The sequence below is a fragment of the Stigmatopora nigra genome, chromosome 19, assembly GCF_051989575.1.
Source record: "Stigmatopora nigra isolate UIUO_SnigA chromosome 19, RoL_Snig_1.1, whole genome shotgun sequence".
Lineage (NCBI taxonomy): Eukaryota > Metazoa > Chordata > Actinopteri > Syngnathiformes > Syngnathidae > Stigmatopora > Stigmatopora nigra.
The window spans coordinates 2,748,538-2,764,120 of record NC_135526.1 but is presented as its reverse complement, the minus strand read 5'-3'; the positions used below and the strand labels follow the sequence as shown (position 1 = coordinate 2,764,120).

Below are 15,583 nucleotides of genomic sequence, written 5' to 3'. Positions count from 1 at the left end.
CATACTTTCAGGTGGCGTGTGTGAGACAAATGTCAGATAACATTGTGTGTCGTCCATGGAGGCATATCGCAGTCAACAAAAGACATAAAAACCCCAAAAAATGTTTTTTATTTATTTATTTTTTTATTAACACCCTTTAAAAACAAAAGCCCAAGTGAAAATGTCTACTAAGCCAAATAATGGACACCCAAACATTTGCTCTTCTATCCAGATTTGTCATTCATTGGGTGTTGGTGGCGGAGGCGCGGAGAATTCCTCGCAGCACTTTGTAATTGGCGAGCGGCTGGTTCTCCTTAGGGGGGTAGCAGGGTCCCACATCGGTGGCATACGCATAGGGGAAGCGTAATACCCAAACACCGTCGGGTGGTAATGTCACTTCTGCCAGCTCCGGGTGGAAAAGTGGGCAAGGCGGAGGGCCGGGTTGTACCTGGGGCGGGGAAAAAAAATTGGAGACATTGGTGCATAAAAACATTTTTATCCTTTTTTTAGGATTTTCAAATTAAAATATTTGAAATTTCAATTTACCTGAGGGCTGAGTGTAACTTCAAGCGGAGCGTCGGGCACGACCACAAAAAGTCGTATCAGTTGAGCAAAGTGCGGCTTGACTCCTCGTCCCTGCGAGGGCGCCGGGACGTAGAGGGGCATGTCCGCGTTGAGCACCCTAGCGGCGGGCTCCTTGGCTCCACTCGATCCCAAAGCCTTGACCACCTTGTCGGGCCCGGCGCTGATGAATCGCCGCCCTCGTCCGTCCTCATACTCGAAGCCCACGTAGGCCCGCGCCGTGTCGTCCCGCCTCCGGCTCCTACCCGGGCCCCCCACTCCTCCCCTCTTGCTGGCCGGCGTCTTATTGGGGGTCGGCCAGGAGGACGCGCCGCCGTCCTGGGCCTCCGAGGGGTCGTCGTCGGAGCGCGAGCGCACTAAAAGGTCCCACGGGAGCAGGAAGGAGGCGGCGGGGAGAAAGCCTGGCTGCTCCAAACCCACATGGCAATTGTACCACTTGGCCGGGCCCAGCTTAACTAGCGACCAGCTGGAGAATTTGGGCAGGAGACCCTTGGGGCAGCCCGAGTGCATCATCCCCGGGAGGTACTCCACGGTGGATGGCTGCCGGTCGGCCAGGCTGGGTCGCTTCTGCGGCGCTTGGCCCTCGCCGGACGCTTCGCCTTCGCCGTAAGGGCCTAAACTGTCGGTGGACTGGCCCAGACTGAGAGCCAGACTCAGGCTAGTGTCACCCGGTGTGTGACTGGGCTGGGCGCTACCGCCGCCACCACCACCACCACCGCCGCTAGGCTCCTTGGGCCGCTCGCCGTCGGCCTCGCACAGAGAGCGTGGCGTCCGGTCGCAAGCGGGCGATGGGTCGGGAGTGCTCGGCTGGAAGACGGGGAAATTGATCCTTTCCAGTTTGCTGCAACATTTCTCTTCTAAGCCCTGAAAAGAGAACATTCCCACACTTTAAACTCTTTCATGCATGGATTATAGATAAATATATTTGAATTAATTAGTCCAAATATCATACTAAAAGTCAACATAGTTTGCTAGATTTATTTTAGACTGCAAAGCCCTGACCTCTAAGGTGTTAAAGTACAGTTGGCCCGCAGGCCACAGTTTGGACACCCCTTGTTTATGTCTCAAGTGTCAACTTTTTGACAGCTGTACATTGAAAAAAAAAAGTAGAATTATAACGTGTGTGTCGGTCCACCTGGTAGAAGTCGTAGTTTGCCGCATGCACGTCGAAAGGATCCTCCCGGGCAGCCTGCTTTCTCCCGCAGTTGCACGAGCTGGTGGAGCGCCCCCTGCTATTGTGGTTTAGAATGGGCGGGTTGTGATCGACGTCTGTGCTCTCTCCTACGAGTGAGGAAAGGGCAAATCAATAGAAAAACAGCCAAAAAGTCAGCCACCCATTCCCCCCGCTTACCATCCTTGGGAAGCAGGTGGAACTTGTGGACGCAGTGCTGGTCGGAGAGACTGCGTTCCTCGCACAGCTGGTGCCCGTTGCTCCAGAACTTGTAGCAGTCGTCGTGCAGCTGCAGGGCGTAGCGCTGGAAGGCCACGCCGCGAGCGTGCTGGCTGTAGACCCGCAGCGCCTGGGCCAGCTGGTTCTTGTGCACGGCCGTGGTGTAGTTGTGCGGCAGGTTGGACTGGTACGCGCCGTGCGCCAGGGGCAGCGCTTTTTGGCACCGGTTCTCCGAGAACTTGGCGTCGGCGTCCAGGAAGCCGTCCAAAACTTTGAGCTGGGCCTGAGCCCGAAGCGCCGGCTCGGTCGAGTCGTCTTCGACTCCGCCCGACAGCACCTGATGGATCTTTAGCGCCACCTGGTGAAAAAAGAGCCGAGCTAAATGGTGTCTTTTTGGGGGAAAACTTCAAGCCAACTCACCTGCGCCCACTTGGAGAAAGATGGCAGCTCAAAGTGGCACGGCTGAGGGTTCCGACCCACGCTATCGTCAAAGCCTTTTTTGGTCAACACCAGCTCGACATGTTGCCACAAGAACTCTTTCAACGTGCAATCGCCGCCCGGCGGTGCCGACGACGTGATTGACACGTGCTCCGCCGTCACCTGGCGGATCGAGCGCCGCATCTGCTGGTAGCGTCGTGGCCCGGTCACGACCGCGCCGGGGTCGTGCTCGGATAGGGCGCAGTTGGAGCGCAGCTGGGACAGCAGGGCGCCCGCGGGGTCCTCTTCGGGGGCGGGCGCCACGTAGACGAAGGCTTGATTGGCGGGCACGGTGAACAGGCAGTTGCCACTCTGATTGGTCAGGACGCGGCTTTTGCGGAAGATGCGGTAGATTTGGTCCTCCAAGGCGTGCTGCAGGCGGCGTCTGGGCGAGTGCTTTTTGGGTTTGTCCGGGTGGACGCCCGACTCGGACCCGTTGGGGACCTGTGGGGTAACACTCAGAAGTATAAATATGTAGATGTGGGAAGAAATCGGAGTACCCGGACGGGAATTAGGTCAAGATAAATGATATATTTGTGTATGTTATGGGGGGCGGAGGGTGTTGTCTGCCCAGGGCGCACCATTTTCCAGGACCGCCCCTGGGAAGGAATACTACTATTTGAGTAAATATGTATAAAATGTAAAAGGTGGACCTTGAGACTTCCACTCATCTGGAAAAAGAAGAGGAGCCGAGGAGGGCATGGCCGACAGTTGACTTTCCACTCTTTCGACACCAGGCAGTCTTTGACGGCCGCACGGATGAGGGGAAGCGCCTTCTGCCTCAGGGCGTCCAGGGCTCGGAAGAGCCGGTCGTAGGTGACGTCGAACGTGTGGTTGGGGTGGACGAGCAGCAGGACGTGACACACCGAGAACAGATAGAGCAGGCGGAGGCAGTGTTGTCGCTCCAGGCCCTTCCAGAAGTCGTGGGCTTCGGCGTGGCCGGCGCTCGCGCTCTGGGAGCGACACGCCCACAATAGCCGGCGGCCGTCGCACACCGATGTGAGCAGCAGGTACAGGATGCGGTTGTCCGGGTCGTACAGCGCCTGGATGCCGCAGCCACTACCGTCGCCCTCCTCGTCGCCTCCACCGAACACAGAGAAGACGTGCTTGTCCGCCAGGGTGTTGAGGAGGGACTCCTTGAGGACGCCCAGCTGCGTGCTGCTTTTCCCGAAAAGGCCCACCACGCATAGCCCGTCGTCCCGATGATCTGCGTCCTCCGAGACGGCCGCTCGGAGGAGAGCATCAACGCTCACTGGAGCGGCCATGTTGACTTGTTTCATCGCGGAATCAAAATACAGACGTACCAACCACACTTCCGTTTGTTTTCGAAAAAAATAAATAAATAAGTAAAAAACAACTCCCCAAAATGATGCATTTTATCTTTTTAATGTAAATGCAATACGGCTCCGTACACTTGAACTCGTCGTTTTCGTGTATTTTGAAAAAAACAAACGAGACCAAAATAACTGCAGTGCGTGCGTGCGCGCTCACATCTTGCAGGCCAACGTCACTACTGACGTCACCCGCCTTCCGATCCAATATACGACGAAATCCCAGTAAGCGTCGCGCTCCCACTCGGCCGTGAATGGGGCCACTCCAACTCAAATCTCCCTCGTCTCTTTGCTTTCGCCACGCCGATAGTTTAGCCTCGATCTCTGTTGCCATCGCCGGGCACCACAGCTAGCTCGATCGCTAGCTCGATCGCTCATCCTCCAAGAAGAAATCGAAGAAAGAAAAAAAAACGCCAAGTGTCCAGCCTCTTGTCCGGGCCAGCAAAGCGAACCGACGGACTCAGCTGCGTTTGCGAGCGTGAGCGTGTCCGGGAATGAGCAATGATGGCCGGCTGTGCAGCAGAGGAGAAAACCTTCCGACGGTTCCTGGAGCTCTTTCTACGGGAGATGAGCCCTCCTCTGCAGGACAGTGACCCCCTGCCCTCTCGCCCTTTGACGGATCTGGTGTGTGAAGACGAAGTGGAGGGGGAATGCCTCGATCTGTGTCTGCAACACCTCTACAAATAGTTAAGTCCATCTTTTATTTGTCAACCTTTATTTTGCATGCTCGTGACAAATGTGCTTAGTTCACGTACACGCTTCAACACGCCCGCTTAACGCTCGACCACAATGGGCGTGTTAAACCCCCCCCCCCCCTGTTAAAACCCACTTGCATATTTTTTACTTTGAGTCTTTCCTTACATCTGTGCCGCAGAAGTACTTGTATTTTTTTTTAAAAAAAATCCCCGAATCTGAAGGTGAACCCCCGATTTTGCGTAACAGGCCGACGTCATCATTGCATAGGCGGCTGTGGGGGGGTTGAGGAAGACCATCGTCTTCTCCCAGGCTAAAAATAACCTCACTTGCTTCTGTTATTTGCCTCCATTTGTCAAATTCCAGACAGTAAAAATGCAGCAACACAAGACGTATTCAAGTGGATGATGCATTTCTTACATAATGAAGTGTGCGGTTAGAACTGGATTAAATGTGTCCGTGCGATTATGTGTGTGAGTGAACAGACTTGGCAGAAATGGTAAAAAAAAGAAGAAGAAAAGAAAGTGAGAAAATGAGATGCTGGCCTGGTTTGGAATCCAAAATAGGTGCAGAAAGGAGTACACTGGCAAGGAAAGCTCTCATCTAGGGCACCCGCGACACATTCTTGTCTGGAAAGAAGTATGATTGTAGTTTTTTTTAAACATCACGTGGGCGTGCGTAGGTGCTCTGAGGTACTCCGAGAATGTGCGGGAAAAAAGGCTTAATCGTAAAGATATCAAGGGAAGAGGAAGATGTTTTTAGCAATTTCAATGGCCGTCAATCGTGGAGCACACTGATAAACATCCAAGAATACTTGTCAATTTATCGAGTTGAGAGAAGTAACACCGAGGAGCGACTTGCGAAAGCGTTACATCATTTCCATGTTGACGGTTTTGCTGTTTTTAAGGGTGTCGGATGGAATTGGATGCCTGTTCGGCCTTGGCGGAAATGCGGCCTAACTAGAGTTAGCAGTCTTTCACAAATAGTTTCATGGAAATGGTTTTTCAGATGTTTGACAGGCAATTTGGGGATATCTATAAAACTGGGTTGCCAGATCCAAACATGTGATTGGAAATCAGGCCCAATCATGTCATTGACAGAAGATTGGGATCAGGTACAGATCAGGTTTTTAAAAAATATATAGTGTATTCTAAATATGTCTATCTAGTATTTTATAGTGTTCTTTCCAAACAATGAAAAATTCCAGTGAGCAATTATAAAATTCAAGAAAACCACAATCAGGAGAGCTTTTATCACATTGGATTATTTCTTATATAAATGAAAATAACCCAGAGGCATTGGAAAAATACATAGAGTAAATATTATATTATATATTTATATTTACCCTAGTGATACAAAGTATTTCCCATTTTTCAACATAATCCAAGCCACGTTCTTGTTTTATAAGTCCAGTGAAAATATCGCATTTGCATTTGGCATGAACCATTTTGCAGTAAAGCAAGAAAAGGTCACGACTTCCTTCCTGACAACTGATTGGTGATTGTGTTGAAGGCCAGAGGGAGACACCACCCTCTTTACTTCCTCCGGGAACTTCCTGTTTCTGCACAAACACTGCTTTTATTTTATAACTTTGTACTTTCAATGAGGTCACCTGATATTTGAAGAAAAATTACAATATGTAGAACTCCAAATTTTGTATCATGTTACCAATATATAATATTGTGGTCAAGATTAGTGTGTGCTGACAAAGTACGTAAGGTCCAGGGACTTATTTTTTGCTCTATGGGGGGTTAAACGCAATAGAAATCAATATTGTCATGTCTGATTATCAGGCATTTCCCAAAATCAGTAGCAGTATGGCAAAAGCCACAAAAAAATCTTAGCTGTTGAAATGTCTACTCTGACACATCCTTGCAGTATGGACAATAGTTGTCATGGCAACAGCACAGGCTCCCTCGCGGGGATTGCAATTATAGGTCAGATGAGTACCTGGCTAATGGCCTTGTATGTAAACTTCACTGTGGGCAACCAGTTGGACATTTGCCGTTTGGTCTTTTGCTATTTTTAGCCAAAAGTCTTCCTCAGTATGGAAATGAAACCAAATTGCTCTGTGGACTCTTAGGTTGTACTAATAGCCATTGAAATACAGTATCTCAGAAATACCATGTGGGATGATTTTTCTTAAGATTTTTCCTTCAAAATAACACATTTGTACAACTTATTAAAACCATGAATATGGAGGGGAAAATTGTGAATCCGGGGTGCGGCTTATACGAGAGAAATTGGCAAATTCAACCATTTTAAGGGGATGGCTTATATGCTGAGGCAGCTAATATGCAAACAAGTACAGTAAATGCCATCATATTTTTTTCACAGTGGCATTTATGCAAGTGTTATGCAAGATGTAGTAGTAAGTTGGAGAAAAATGAACACATTTGAGGAGGTGGTAGTTGTTTTGCGCTTGTCATGTGTATCATAGTAGCTTTTCCAACTTTTATTGAGCTGTAGAGTGTCGATGTTGCCCCAATTTGTTGGTCATTTCCATCAGTTGTTAGTCCTACCATTTATTTCATTAGATGGGTTGTCTCGCCCCATCAATGGCAGCCAATGAGTTAAAAAAGCGGACTGGTCACAAAGATTGGACGAGGCTCACCTCTCTTTTACGTCTCTCACAGCTGTTAAGACACGGGGGGTTGAGCTGCTTTTGCAACGTACACACACACACCCACCCACGCATTTAAGGTTAGCGCACGAGTGGGAAAAGTGCTACGGCGCTAATGAATGCCGACAGTTCAGCCGTGGCGTCATGACAACCGTCTTTCTGCCAAATTGGGGGCCTAGACGCACTTAAGACGCCGTGCGGATCTAATCAAGTTAATGCCATGATATCGAAAGGGGTGGGAGGAGCTCATTTCGACTAAAAAAAATCGAATGTGAATTCTTTTGAAAGTTTCAGAGTGGTGACTAACTCTACTACTACTAAGTGACTCATTCTGATGTAGTACTAGTGGTATTTTTGCAAGACCTGAGACTCAGTATGAATACTAATTGTCTTAACTAAGTTAAATGCATGTAACTGAATGTCAAGTGTCATTTGTGCATATAAAAGTCTTTTTTTTTAGTTACAAATATGAATTATATGTGAGAAAATATGGTCATATTTTGCCCCTGTTGCCATTTTTCTTTTGGAATGGAAGTTTTTTTGATCAACTATTTGGTTTATAAAGAAAAGTATAGAACTATTTGCACATCGTTTACACTTAAAGGACAATATTATACAGGCCAGTCTTTTTCTCGCCATGGGGTTGCGTCTTCCTATGTTTTAATCAGTGATTTTTTTTTACACGTTTGGAACAAAACGGCGCCATCGGGCGCGACAGATGGAGAGGCTAGCGACTCGGACCAAAGGTCTACGACACAGTGGGACATTGTGTCTCATAGTAAGCACCTTTTTAAGCCCTGAGCTTTTTTCATTTCCACACAGAGCCATTAGCATCCCGCTTTTAGGACGCGGAATCCCGCGGGCGCGCCGCCAATGTGCGTCACCGTGGCGATGATGCGGAACCCAGCTGGATTCCAATGACCAAGAGAAACACAAGTGTCGTCAAAAACTTCAAACGACTGTTATTCCACCCAAAAAAATGAATTGAATCGGATTGAAAAGTGAATGTCAACAGCGCAAAGAACTTTGCTGTAAGTTGTCCGCCATCTGTTTGTCTGCCTGTTGGCTTTTCACTGTTTAATCAAGAGATTTGATCTCAGTCAAGACGCCTCTCCTTCGCCAATTCGAGTCTTGCTAAAGTAACTTTTGCAGAGGGTTTTAAAAATAAAATAAAAATGTGGGTAACGGACTATGACAGTCATTCCCAATCAGACTGGTCCCGAAATCGCGGCCATGGTTAAAGTGGGTTACCCTGCTTTATACCCCGGAGGTGTTTTCTGGGCTACTCCAGTTTATACACACACACACACACATCTTTAAAAGCATTTGACCTACTTTAACCTCGTGCAGACTATCCCAAGGGAAGTAGATATTTTAATCGTCCTTTGATGCAGGGATTCTCAAAGTGTGGACTTTTTGAAAGAGACGGGAAGTTTATCACAGGCAAGGGTAATGAGTTAATGACTCAAAACCATTTGTATTAATATATCATATTCAAATACATGGCAGGTGTCAAAGCTAGGGTTTGCGGTCTAAATCTAGCCAATCAGTTAGATTCATGCTAATGTTCAAATTAAGATTATTGATATCCAGTGATTTTTTTTTTGTTTTTATTCAGACATAAGCAAGTTTTTTTCTATTAATAAGGTTCATATTTTTCTTTTATTTATAAAATAAAGCTGGAAATCAAAAATAGATCAATAGAATGGAATATTTTTACTCTTACAATTAAAAGTTCAACTTGTTTTTCATTAATATAAAAATATTGAAAGAAAAAAGGTACAAAAATGTAACATTACCCTTTTTTCCTTATTACATGTTAAGTAATTATTTTAAATACAAGAGAATAATTGCTATTGAGAGGCTCAAAGGGAAATTTGAATGTGATATCAGATGTGGTGTTGTTTGAGATGCATGTGTTGTAGTATTGAGGAAGTTCTTCTGTACAGCGCCTCGGCCACTTTCCCAGGCTATCCTAGGCTATCCTTGGCTATCCGAGGCTATCCTTTTGACATTAGTGGCAGGAGTAATCCCTTAATAAGAGCGTCTCACTGGGATTAGCACCGGGGGCGACTGGAGTTCCTGCGACAGAGTCGTGGGAAATTGGCCAGGGCGCGCTCCCAAATTACTACTTTCCCATTCAGGAGGCTCTTTGCCGCCGTCTTTTTGGGATACTTGAGCATTTTTTTTTAGAAGTAGTCAACATAAAGGCACTGGTGCTGAAAGATAAGCCCCAAAAATGCAGTAGATGGGAAGCGGACAGAACCGCGGGAGGGCCGTCGTGGGTTCTTGGCTGCATGTGAGTGTTACATCACCAGCAAACATCCAGAGGTGCACCTAAAAATAGAATTCCTGAGAGAGAAAAATGGGGGGGAGGGTGTCAAGGCTTAAAGGAGGGGCTCCTTTTAGTTAACATGGCTAACCTGCACATGACATTAAACAGAGTCAGCCGTTCAATATCGGGATGTCCAAAACCTTTATTTTTCTCTAACCTTAATAAAAAAAATCATTACTATGTAACCTAAACAAAGCATATGATAAGCATTTCACATCATTTGATTTTTCAATTTGATGAATTCATTACTTTTATTGTCATTATTCAATTATAATGAGATTTAAAGCTTCACCACGTACCACAATATCACATTTATTAAAACTACCATTTTTTTTTAAGTCTCAAACACTACTAAATCTGAAGAATCGGTCGGTCGGTCGGAAACGTTTTCATTTTCATGTCTCCTCTTCCAAATTCGTGGGCGTCCATCGCCGTTAACGTCTGACGGCGAGCTTGCGTGCGTCTGCCAAGCCACCAATAAATTCTTCTTCAGGAAGCCGCCGTTGTAAAAGCAAATGATGTAACTCCGCCTCTAGAGAATAGCGTGTCCTCTCAACCCTGCGCTTGCCGTGCGCACACAAATGAAAAAACAACAACATTTTTTTTGGGGTTGCATCGTTTTGATTGATCGGAACACGGTTGAGCATCTTGTCTGTTGGCTCTGTGTTACCGTGGCAACAACCTTGATGCTCCGTTGCAGGGTAAAATCGAGAGAGAGAGAAAAAAAAAAGAGAAAAGCGTGACCGCCGCATGCATGAGTCATCGGCGAACACGTATTGGCGGCCTCCCGGATGCGGTGGCGCAAAGCATCATTTTGTTTTGTCACTATGCTTGCAGGTGCCCTTTAAGGGGAAAGACAGACCACCAGTTCAATTGGATTGGACTTGTATGGTTGTCAATGGGGATGGAGGAGGCTGGTTCACTGTTTAGTTTGGCATAGTGGCGCTTGTGTGGGGACTTAAAGACGCTTCTTTTTATCCGCCTACGCGCCGCATGACTTGACTGTGATGCGGATGCTCTCACTGGTGCGCGGACCAATCGTAGGTTGTCGCTTCGATAGCCGCCCCCTCCATCGAGGGAAGGGGGGGGGGGGTCTTGTTATGAATGGATGTTCAGATTTTTTTTTCTTCTTCCCCTTGAATCGTGACTTTTCTTTCTAATAGTGTCAAACATCCATTTCTGCAAATCCTCTTTATTAGTAAATGTTCTGTATTTTAAGTTTTTTTATGAACAAAAAAAGAGGAAAAACATTCAATCTTATCAATAATTTGTTTTTTATTGGAATTAAAGAGTGAAAATCATTAAATAATCATTCATATTTTAACAGTAAATGTTTTTTTAATTTATCTATGTAAATGTTGAAAATAAAAGTGGAAGATTTTTCATTTTTATTTAGAAATGTATATATATTCAAAGCATCAAAGTGGCAAAATGAATTTGAAGAAAAGTAAAGATGTTAAGAGTGTGTTCTTCACTTTTAACAGTAACTGCCCGTGCTCGCTGGCGGCGGCCTTGGCGAGGGCCACATCTGACAGCATCCTCCAGAGCGACCTGACCATTCACCACCTGATTAAGAGCGGTGAAGATGGAGTGGGACCTTTACCACGTGAGTCCAATCTTTGTCAACTTAACACAACCAAAATGATAGGTTAGGTTAGAACCGTGTTCTAGAAAAGTCTTCCACTAAAGTCCGAAGTTGACCTCTTTACAATCCAGCTCCATCTTCCTTCCCTCTGACCATTTCACCTGCTATGAGCATTAATAGGTCATCCTTCTGGCTCTTAACTTGAAACTTCTGCCTTTGCCCCCCCGCCCCTCACCGTAAAAGTAAAACAGCTCCCGCCGGGGCTTTGACTTTCACAAAATGTGTGTCACTGGCAATGGAAACGGGGGCTTTGCTAAATTGGAAATGTGGCGCTTACTTTTCACAAAATCATCTTGCTCCTCAACATTTGATCATTCAAGTCAAAAAAAATTGTGGTATCTGAAATGCTAAGTACTCAAAATATTTGGAGTGGTTTGGCCATCGGCTTCACAGTTCTGGGGTCGAGGGTTTGATACCAGGTTGTGTGTTTTCTCTAAGTACTCAAGTTTGCATTTGCCATTGATGGCGCGAGATCTTGCTTTATTTTGGATTTTTTTTTTTTGCAGAGCTGGAAGCGATGAGGTTGGCTCGACTTATCTTCCGGCGACTTTTCGAGACGTGTACGGCGTGGGCCAAGGATCTGCCCTACCGCCGTCGTCCACAGCCCTACTATGAGACTTCCATCCATGCCATCAAGAACATGAGGCGCAAGATGGAGGACAGACACCTCATCATCCCTGACTTCAATACGCTCTTTAACATTCAGGTAACGGCCTAACTAAATAGCATTTTTTTGTGTGTGAGTGTTTGCCATTGACAGAGCTAGCTGTCCAATTTATTTCAAGTGGGAGGTGCAATGAATGTTAAGTCAATGGCACCCATATACAGTGGTACCTCGAGATACGAGCTTAATTCGTTCTAGGACTGAGCTCATATGTCGAGTTAGTTGTAACTCAAATGAACGTTTCCCATAGAAATGATTAATTTGTTCTAACAATCTGAAAATAACATTAAAAACAGGATATTGGATTGGAAAAACATTATTATTTGTTCTTATTCGCCATCTAGTAACAAAGTAACAAATAACTAGTGGTTTAATAGTACTCAAATGTGTTGAATATGACTAAAATTAGATGGATTTTATGGCGACGTCTTGTCCATTAGGACCAGGAAGAACAGGCATTCTTTGCCGTGTTTGACGGCCACGGAGGCGTGGACGCCGCCATCTACGCCGCCAACCATCTCCACGTCAACCTGGCACGCCAGGATTCGCTATCCCAAGACCCCGGCGAGGCCCTGCGTCGCGCCTTCAAAATCACCGACGAGCATTTTGTCAAGAAAGCGTCGCGTGAGGTGAGAGGGGGGTCTGAGAAACGGCTTTTCCTTTTCGGGTTGGGTCGGCACCCGACTTTATGCCGTCCGTCTTTTTTTTCCCGAAAGAACCTGCGCTGCGGTACGACGGGCGTGGTGACGTTCCTCCGGGGTCGGACGTTGCACGTGGCCTGGCTGGGGGACTCCCAAGTCATTCTGGTTCGCCGGGGTGAAGGGGTGGAGCTGATGAAACCGCACAAACCGGACAGAGAGGTCAGTCTTTGCCGCTTTATTCCAACTTTATTCATGCCATTGTTTTTTTTATTAATCTGATTATTTATTTACAAAGGCACCCTCCTCCACTAGTTGCATTTTAACAAGTGTGTCAGCCAACCGGTGTGACCACCAACCCAGTTCTCCCCTAAATGTTCATACAAATGTCTACAGGATGAGAAACAAAGAATTGAAGCTCTGGGAGGCTGCGTCATCTGGTTCGGGACGTGGAGGGTTAACGGAAGTCTTTCAGTATCCAGAGCCATAGGTAACATGGCCCTCTGCCGCCAAAGCGCAATTGTCACCGCCAAATTCATTTTTTTCTCTCCCCCTCCAGGTGATTCCGAGCACAAGCCGTACATCTGCGGGGACGCCGACCACGCTGCCTTCCCGCTGGACGGCTCGGAAGACTACCTGCTCCTGGCCTGCGACGGTTTCTGGGACACGGTGAGTCCGGATGAGGCGGTACGCGTGGTCAGCGACCACCTCCAGGAGAACGCCGGCGACACGGCCATGGTGGCTCACAAGCTGGTGGCCTCGGCCCGAGACGCCGGCTCCAGCGACAACATCACCGTCGTGGCCGTCTTCTTGCGGGACCCCCGGAACCCGCCGCCGGCGGCGGCGCCCGCCGAAGAGGACGAGGACGAAGGCCCGGCGCAGGCGGAGCCGGAAGAGGAGCCCGCCGCCCAGGCGGAGGACCAAGTGGAACAGGAGGAAGAAGAAGAAGAAAAAGAAGAAGAGGAGGAGGCGGGCCGGGCCGAGCGTGGCGGCGAGGCGGGCACCGCGGCGGACAACGGTGGGAAAAGCCGTGGCGGCTGGCCCCTGCAGCAGTGCTCGGCCCCCGCCGACCTGGCCTACGAAGACCGCACGGACTCCTTCACGGACAGGACCAGCCTGAGCCTGTCGGGACCCGCGCTCGGGGGAGGCCGCATCCCTTCCTTCCTAGAGAAACAACGCCCATCCGGGCGCAGGTCCCGCCGCACTTTGACGGACCCGCCGGGGCCCCGGAGCGCCTCGCCCTTCGGCCGTTACCTCGGGCCGAGCCGCCCGTTTGCCGGGACGAGGCGGCTGCGCCGATTGGCCGGGGCCTTGGGCGCCCCGCCCCTACGTGCCCTCCCTAGGCCGCCGGGGGTGGCCCTACCCCGGCTGCCCCGCCACGCCATCATCTGATGGCGTGGTCGCCGCCGTCGCCACCGCACGAAAAGGCGGAGCCGCCCTCGCCCAGTATAACTTCCGCCAACCCGACACATTTTCTGGGGCGCTTTCTTTTCCAATAGTTTAGCTAGTTGTGGCCCCCGCGTTCGTGAATGTGACGATTGACTGGTCCTGTCTGTCCCCCACAAAAGGAAAGAAAAAAAAAAGGAATTAAATGTCAGCCAGCCCGCCAAACAAACACTAGCTTTGCTCCAAAGTATAGCGCATCATCTCCAAAGCTACAAAGTCAACACACATTGGCCAGGAGATGAGCTCACATTTTTTGTTGTTGTTGCGCTTCTTTCTAAAAATCACCCAACAAACGGCGCCCACGCCGATGTCAAATTTGGGTTGTTTTTTAAATGTTTTTTTTTTGGGCTCCGCCGCCACTGACCTTTCCGGTTCTACCGGCGATCCAAACCATTATCTACCCGTGCGTGGCCGGTCTACAGATAAGAGCACTTAAACGGCAGATTACGTGAGATTAGTGGTCACTTACCTGATTAAGTGCAGTATCGTTCTCCGCTTCGGGCGGATTTAGTTTTTTGAGAGAGGACAATAGGCCGTTTTGACTACGTACGTTGACGTCCTTGACATTGTTGGAAGCCAAAACACACTCTTTGAAAGCTACAGAACACGTGCCTTCTGTTAAAGCCTTCTTTCCTCAAAAACGTCACCGTTTAGTCCCCATCGTTATCGTATTTGTGCCACTTTTCCCACAAAAATGTCTTCTTAAACTTCGGAATGAAGCATACACGGCCAATGGCCAAAAGTGAGTAGCCTGCCACTTTGAGTTTGACGAAAAAGATCAAATCAGGGCAGAGCAAAGCTTGGACACTCACTTTTGTGTTCAAAGTCATTGTTTTGACCGTTTATTCATCTAATGACGCACCACTTTGCGCAAAAACAGCCATTTCTGGCTAATTGGCAAGCTCTCTGCGTAATGTTGAGTGACTGCATCAGCGCCACCCGTCTGTTAAAGATGGTCACCGTGACGTACGTTAAAATCCACTAATAATATTATTACAAAGACTTTGCAGATTTCTGCAATTGTAACAAACCAATCACAATATGGCACTCGTTTTGTGAACGGAATATCATCGGCTTTTATTTGAAAAGTCACAACGCACCTTACAATAGTGACTTCTTTGAAATTCCAATCGGTTTGTAATTTATCCGGCAAAAAAAAATCTAAATTCAAACTGTTCGAGCAATAAATCAAAGTTGGATTCTGAGGACAAAAAAAAAGCAGCGCTAAATTAAATGGGTCCAAAATACCATCCAAAGTATTTTTTCTTTACTACAGTTATCCGTGCAATATGGTCATATTTCAGGAATATCAACATTTAACACAAAGTATTTGTTGTTTCATCAATAGGCAATTCATTTCTTAAATTGCAAATTGCTTTTTTGGCAATACTTCTGATTTGTTTTGACAGAATTTCAATGATTTTGGACTCAACCACAACTGGGATACAGTCAGTATTTTTCACTCTAACTTTTGCAAACAAAAACTAGTAACGATCTAATGCCATCTTGGATCGAACTTGGGCAAGCGTTGCACTCAATTACACTTCATTGTCAAGTACGAAAACTGGACTGCCACAATTGTACAAATGTCCAAATTGGAACTAAAGCTCGATTTTTAAACCAGCGTTAACATGTCAGATTTCTATAAACTAACAAAACCAAGCAAGCAAGCAAGCTCATTATTGTTCTCAGTGATTAATCTCATATCTTTTTGATTGCGTGTATAAGAGCCATTCATCAATCTGCACTGTGTCCACTTAATGTACACAAAAAAAAGCTT

The 15,583-nt window shown here is 47.4% G+C and overlaps 2 protein-coding genes across 2 annotated transcripts; one reads left to right on the top strand and one right to left on the bottom strand.

Moving 5' to 3' along the window:
- Nucleotides 1–120: 120 nt before the first annotated feature.
- On the bottom strand, nucleotides 121–4,454 carry smg8 (SMG8 nonsense mediated mRNA decay factor). The gene is made up of 6 exons (XM_077740270.1): nucleotides 3,082–4,454; nucleotides 2,372–2,872; nucleotides 1,913–2,309; nucleotides 1,697–1,842; nucleotides 526–1,425; nucleotides 121–427 (listed from the first exon to the last, which is right to left on the bottom strand). The coding sequence occupies exons 1-6, from the start codon at nucleotides 3,706–3,708 to the stop codon at nucleotides 221–223; spliced, it is 2,778 nt and encodes a 925-aa protein (XP_077596396.1). The 5' UTR covers nucleotides 3,709–4,454; the 3' UTR covers nucleotides 121–220.
- ppm1e (protein phosphatase, Mg2+/Mn2+ dependent, 1E) lies at nucleotides 3,950–15,213 on the top strand. Its single transcript, XM_077740271.1, has 7 exons — nucleotides 3,950–4,445; nucleotides 10,895–11,016; nucleotides 11,562–11,761; nucleotides 12,160–12,348; nucleotides 12,436–12,579; nucleotides 12,754–12,847; nucleotides 12,917–15,213. The coding sequence occupies exons 1-7, from the start codon at nucleotides 4,261–4,263 to the stop codon at nucleotides 13,747–13,749; spliced, it is 1,767 nt and encodes a 588-aa protein (XP_077596397.1). The 5' UTR covers nucleotides 3,950–4,260; the 3' UTR covers nucleotides 13,750–15,213.
- Nucleotides 15,214–15,583: the final 370 nt, after the last annotated feature.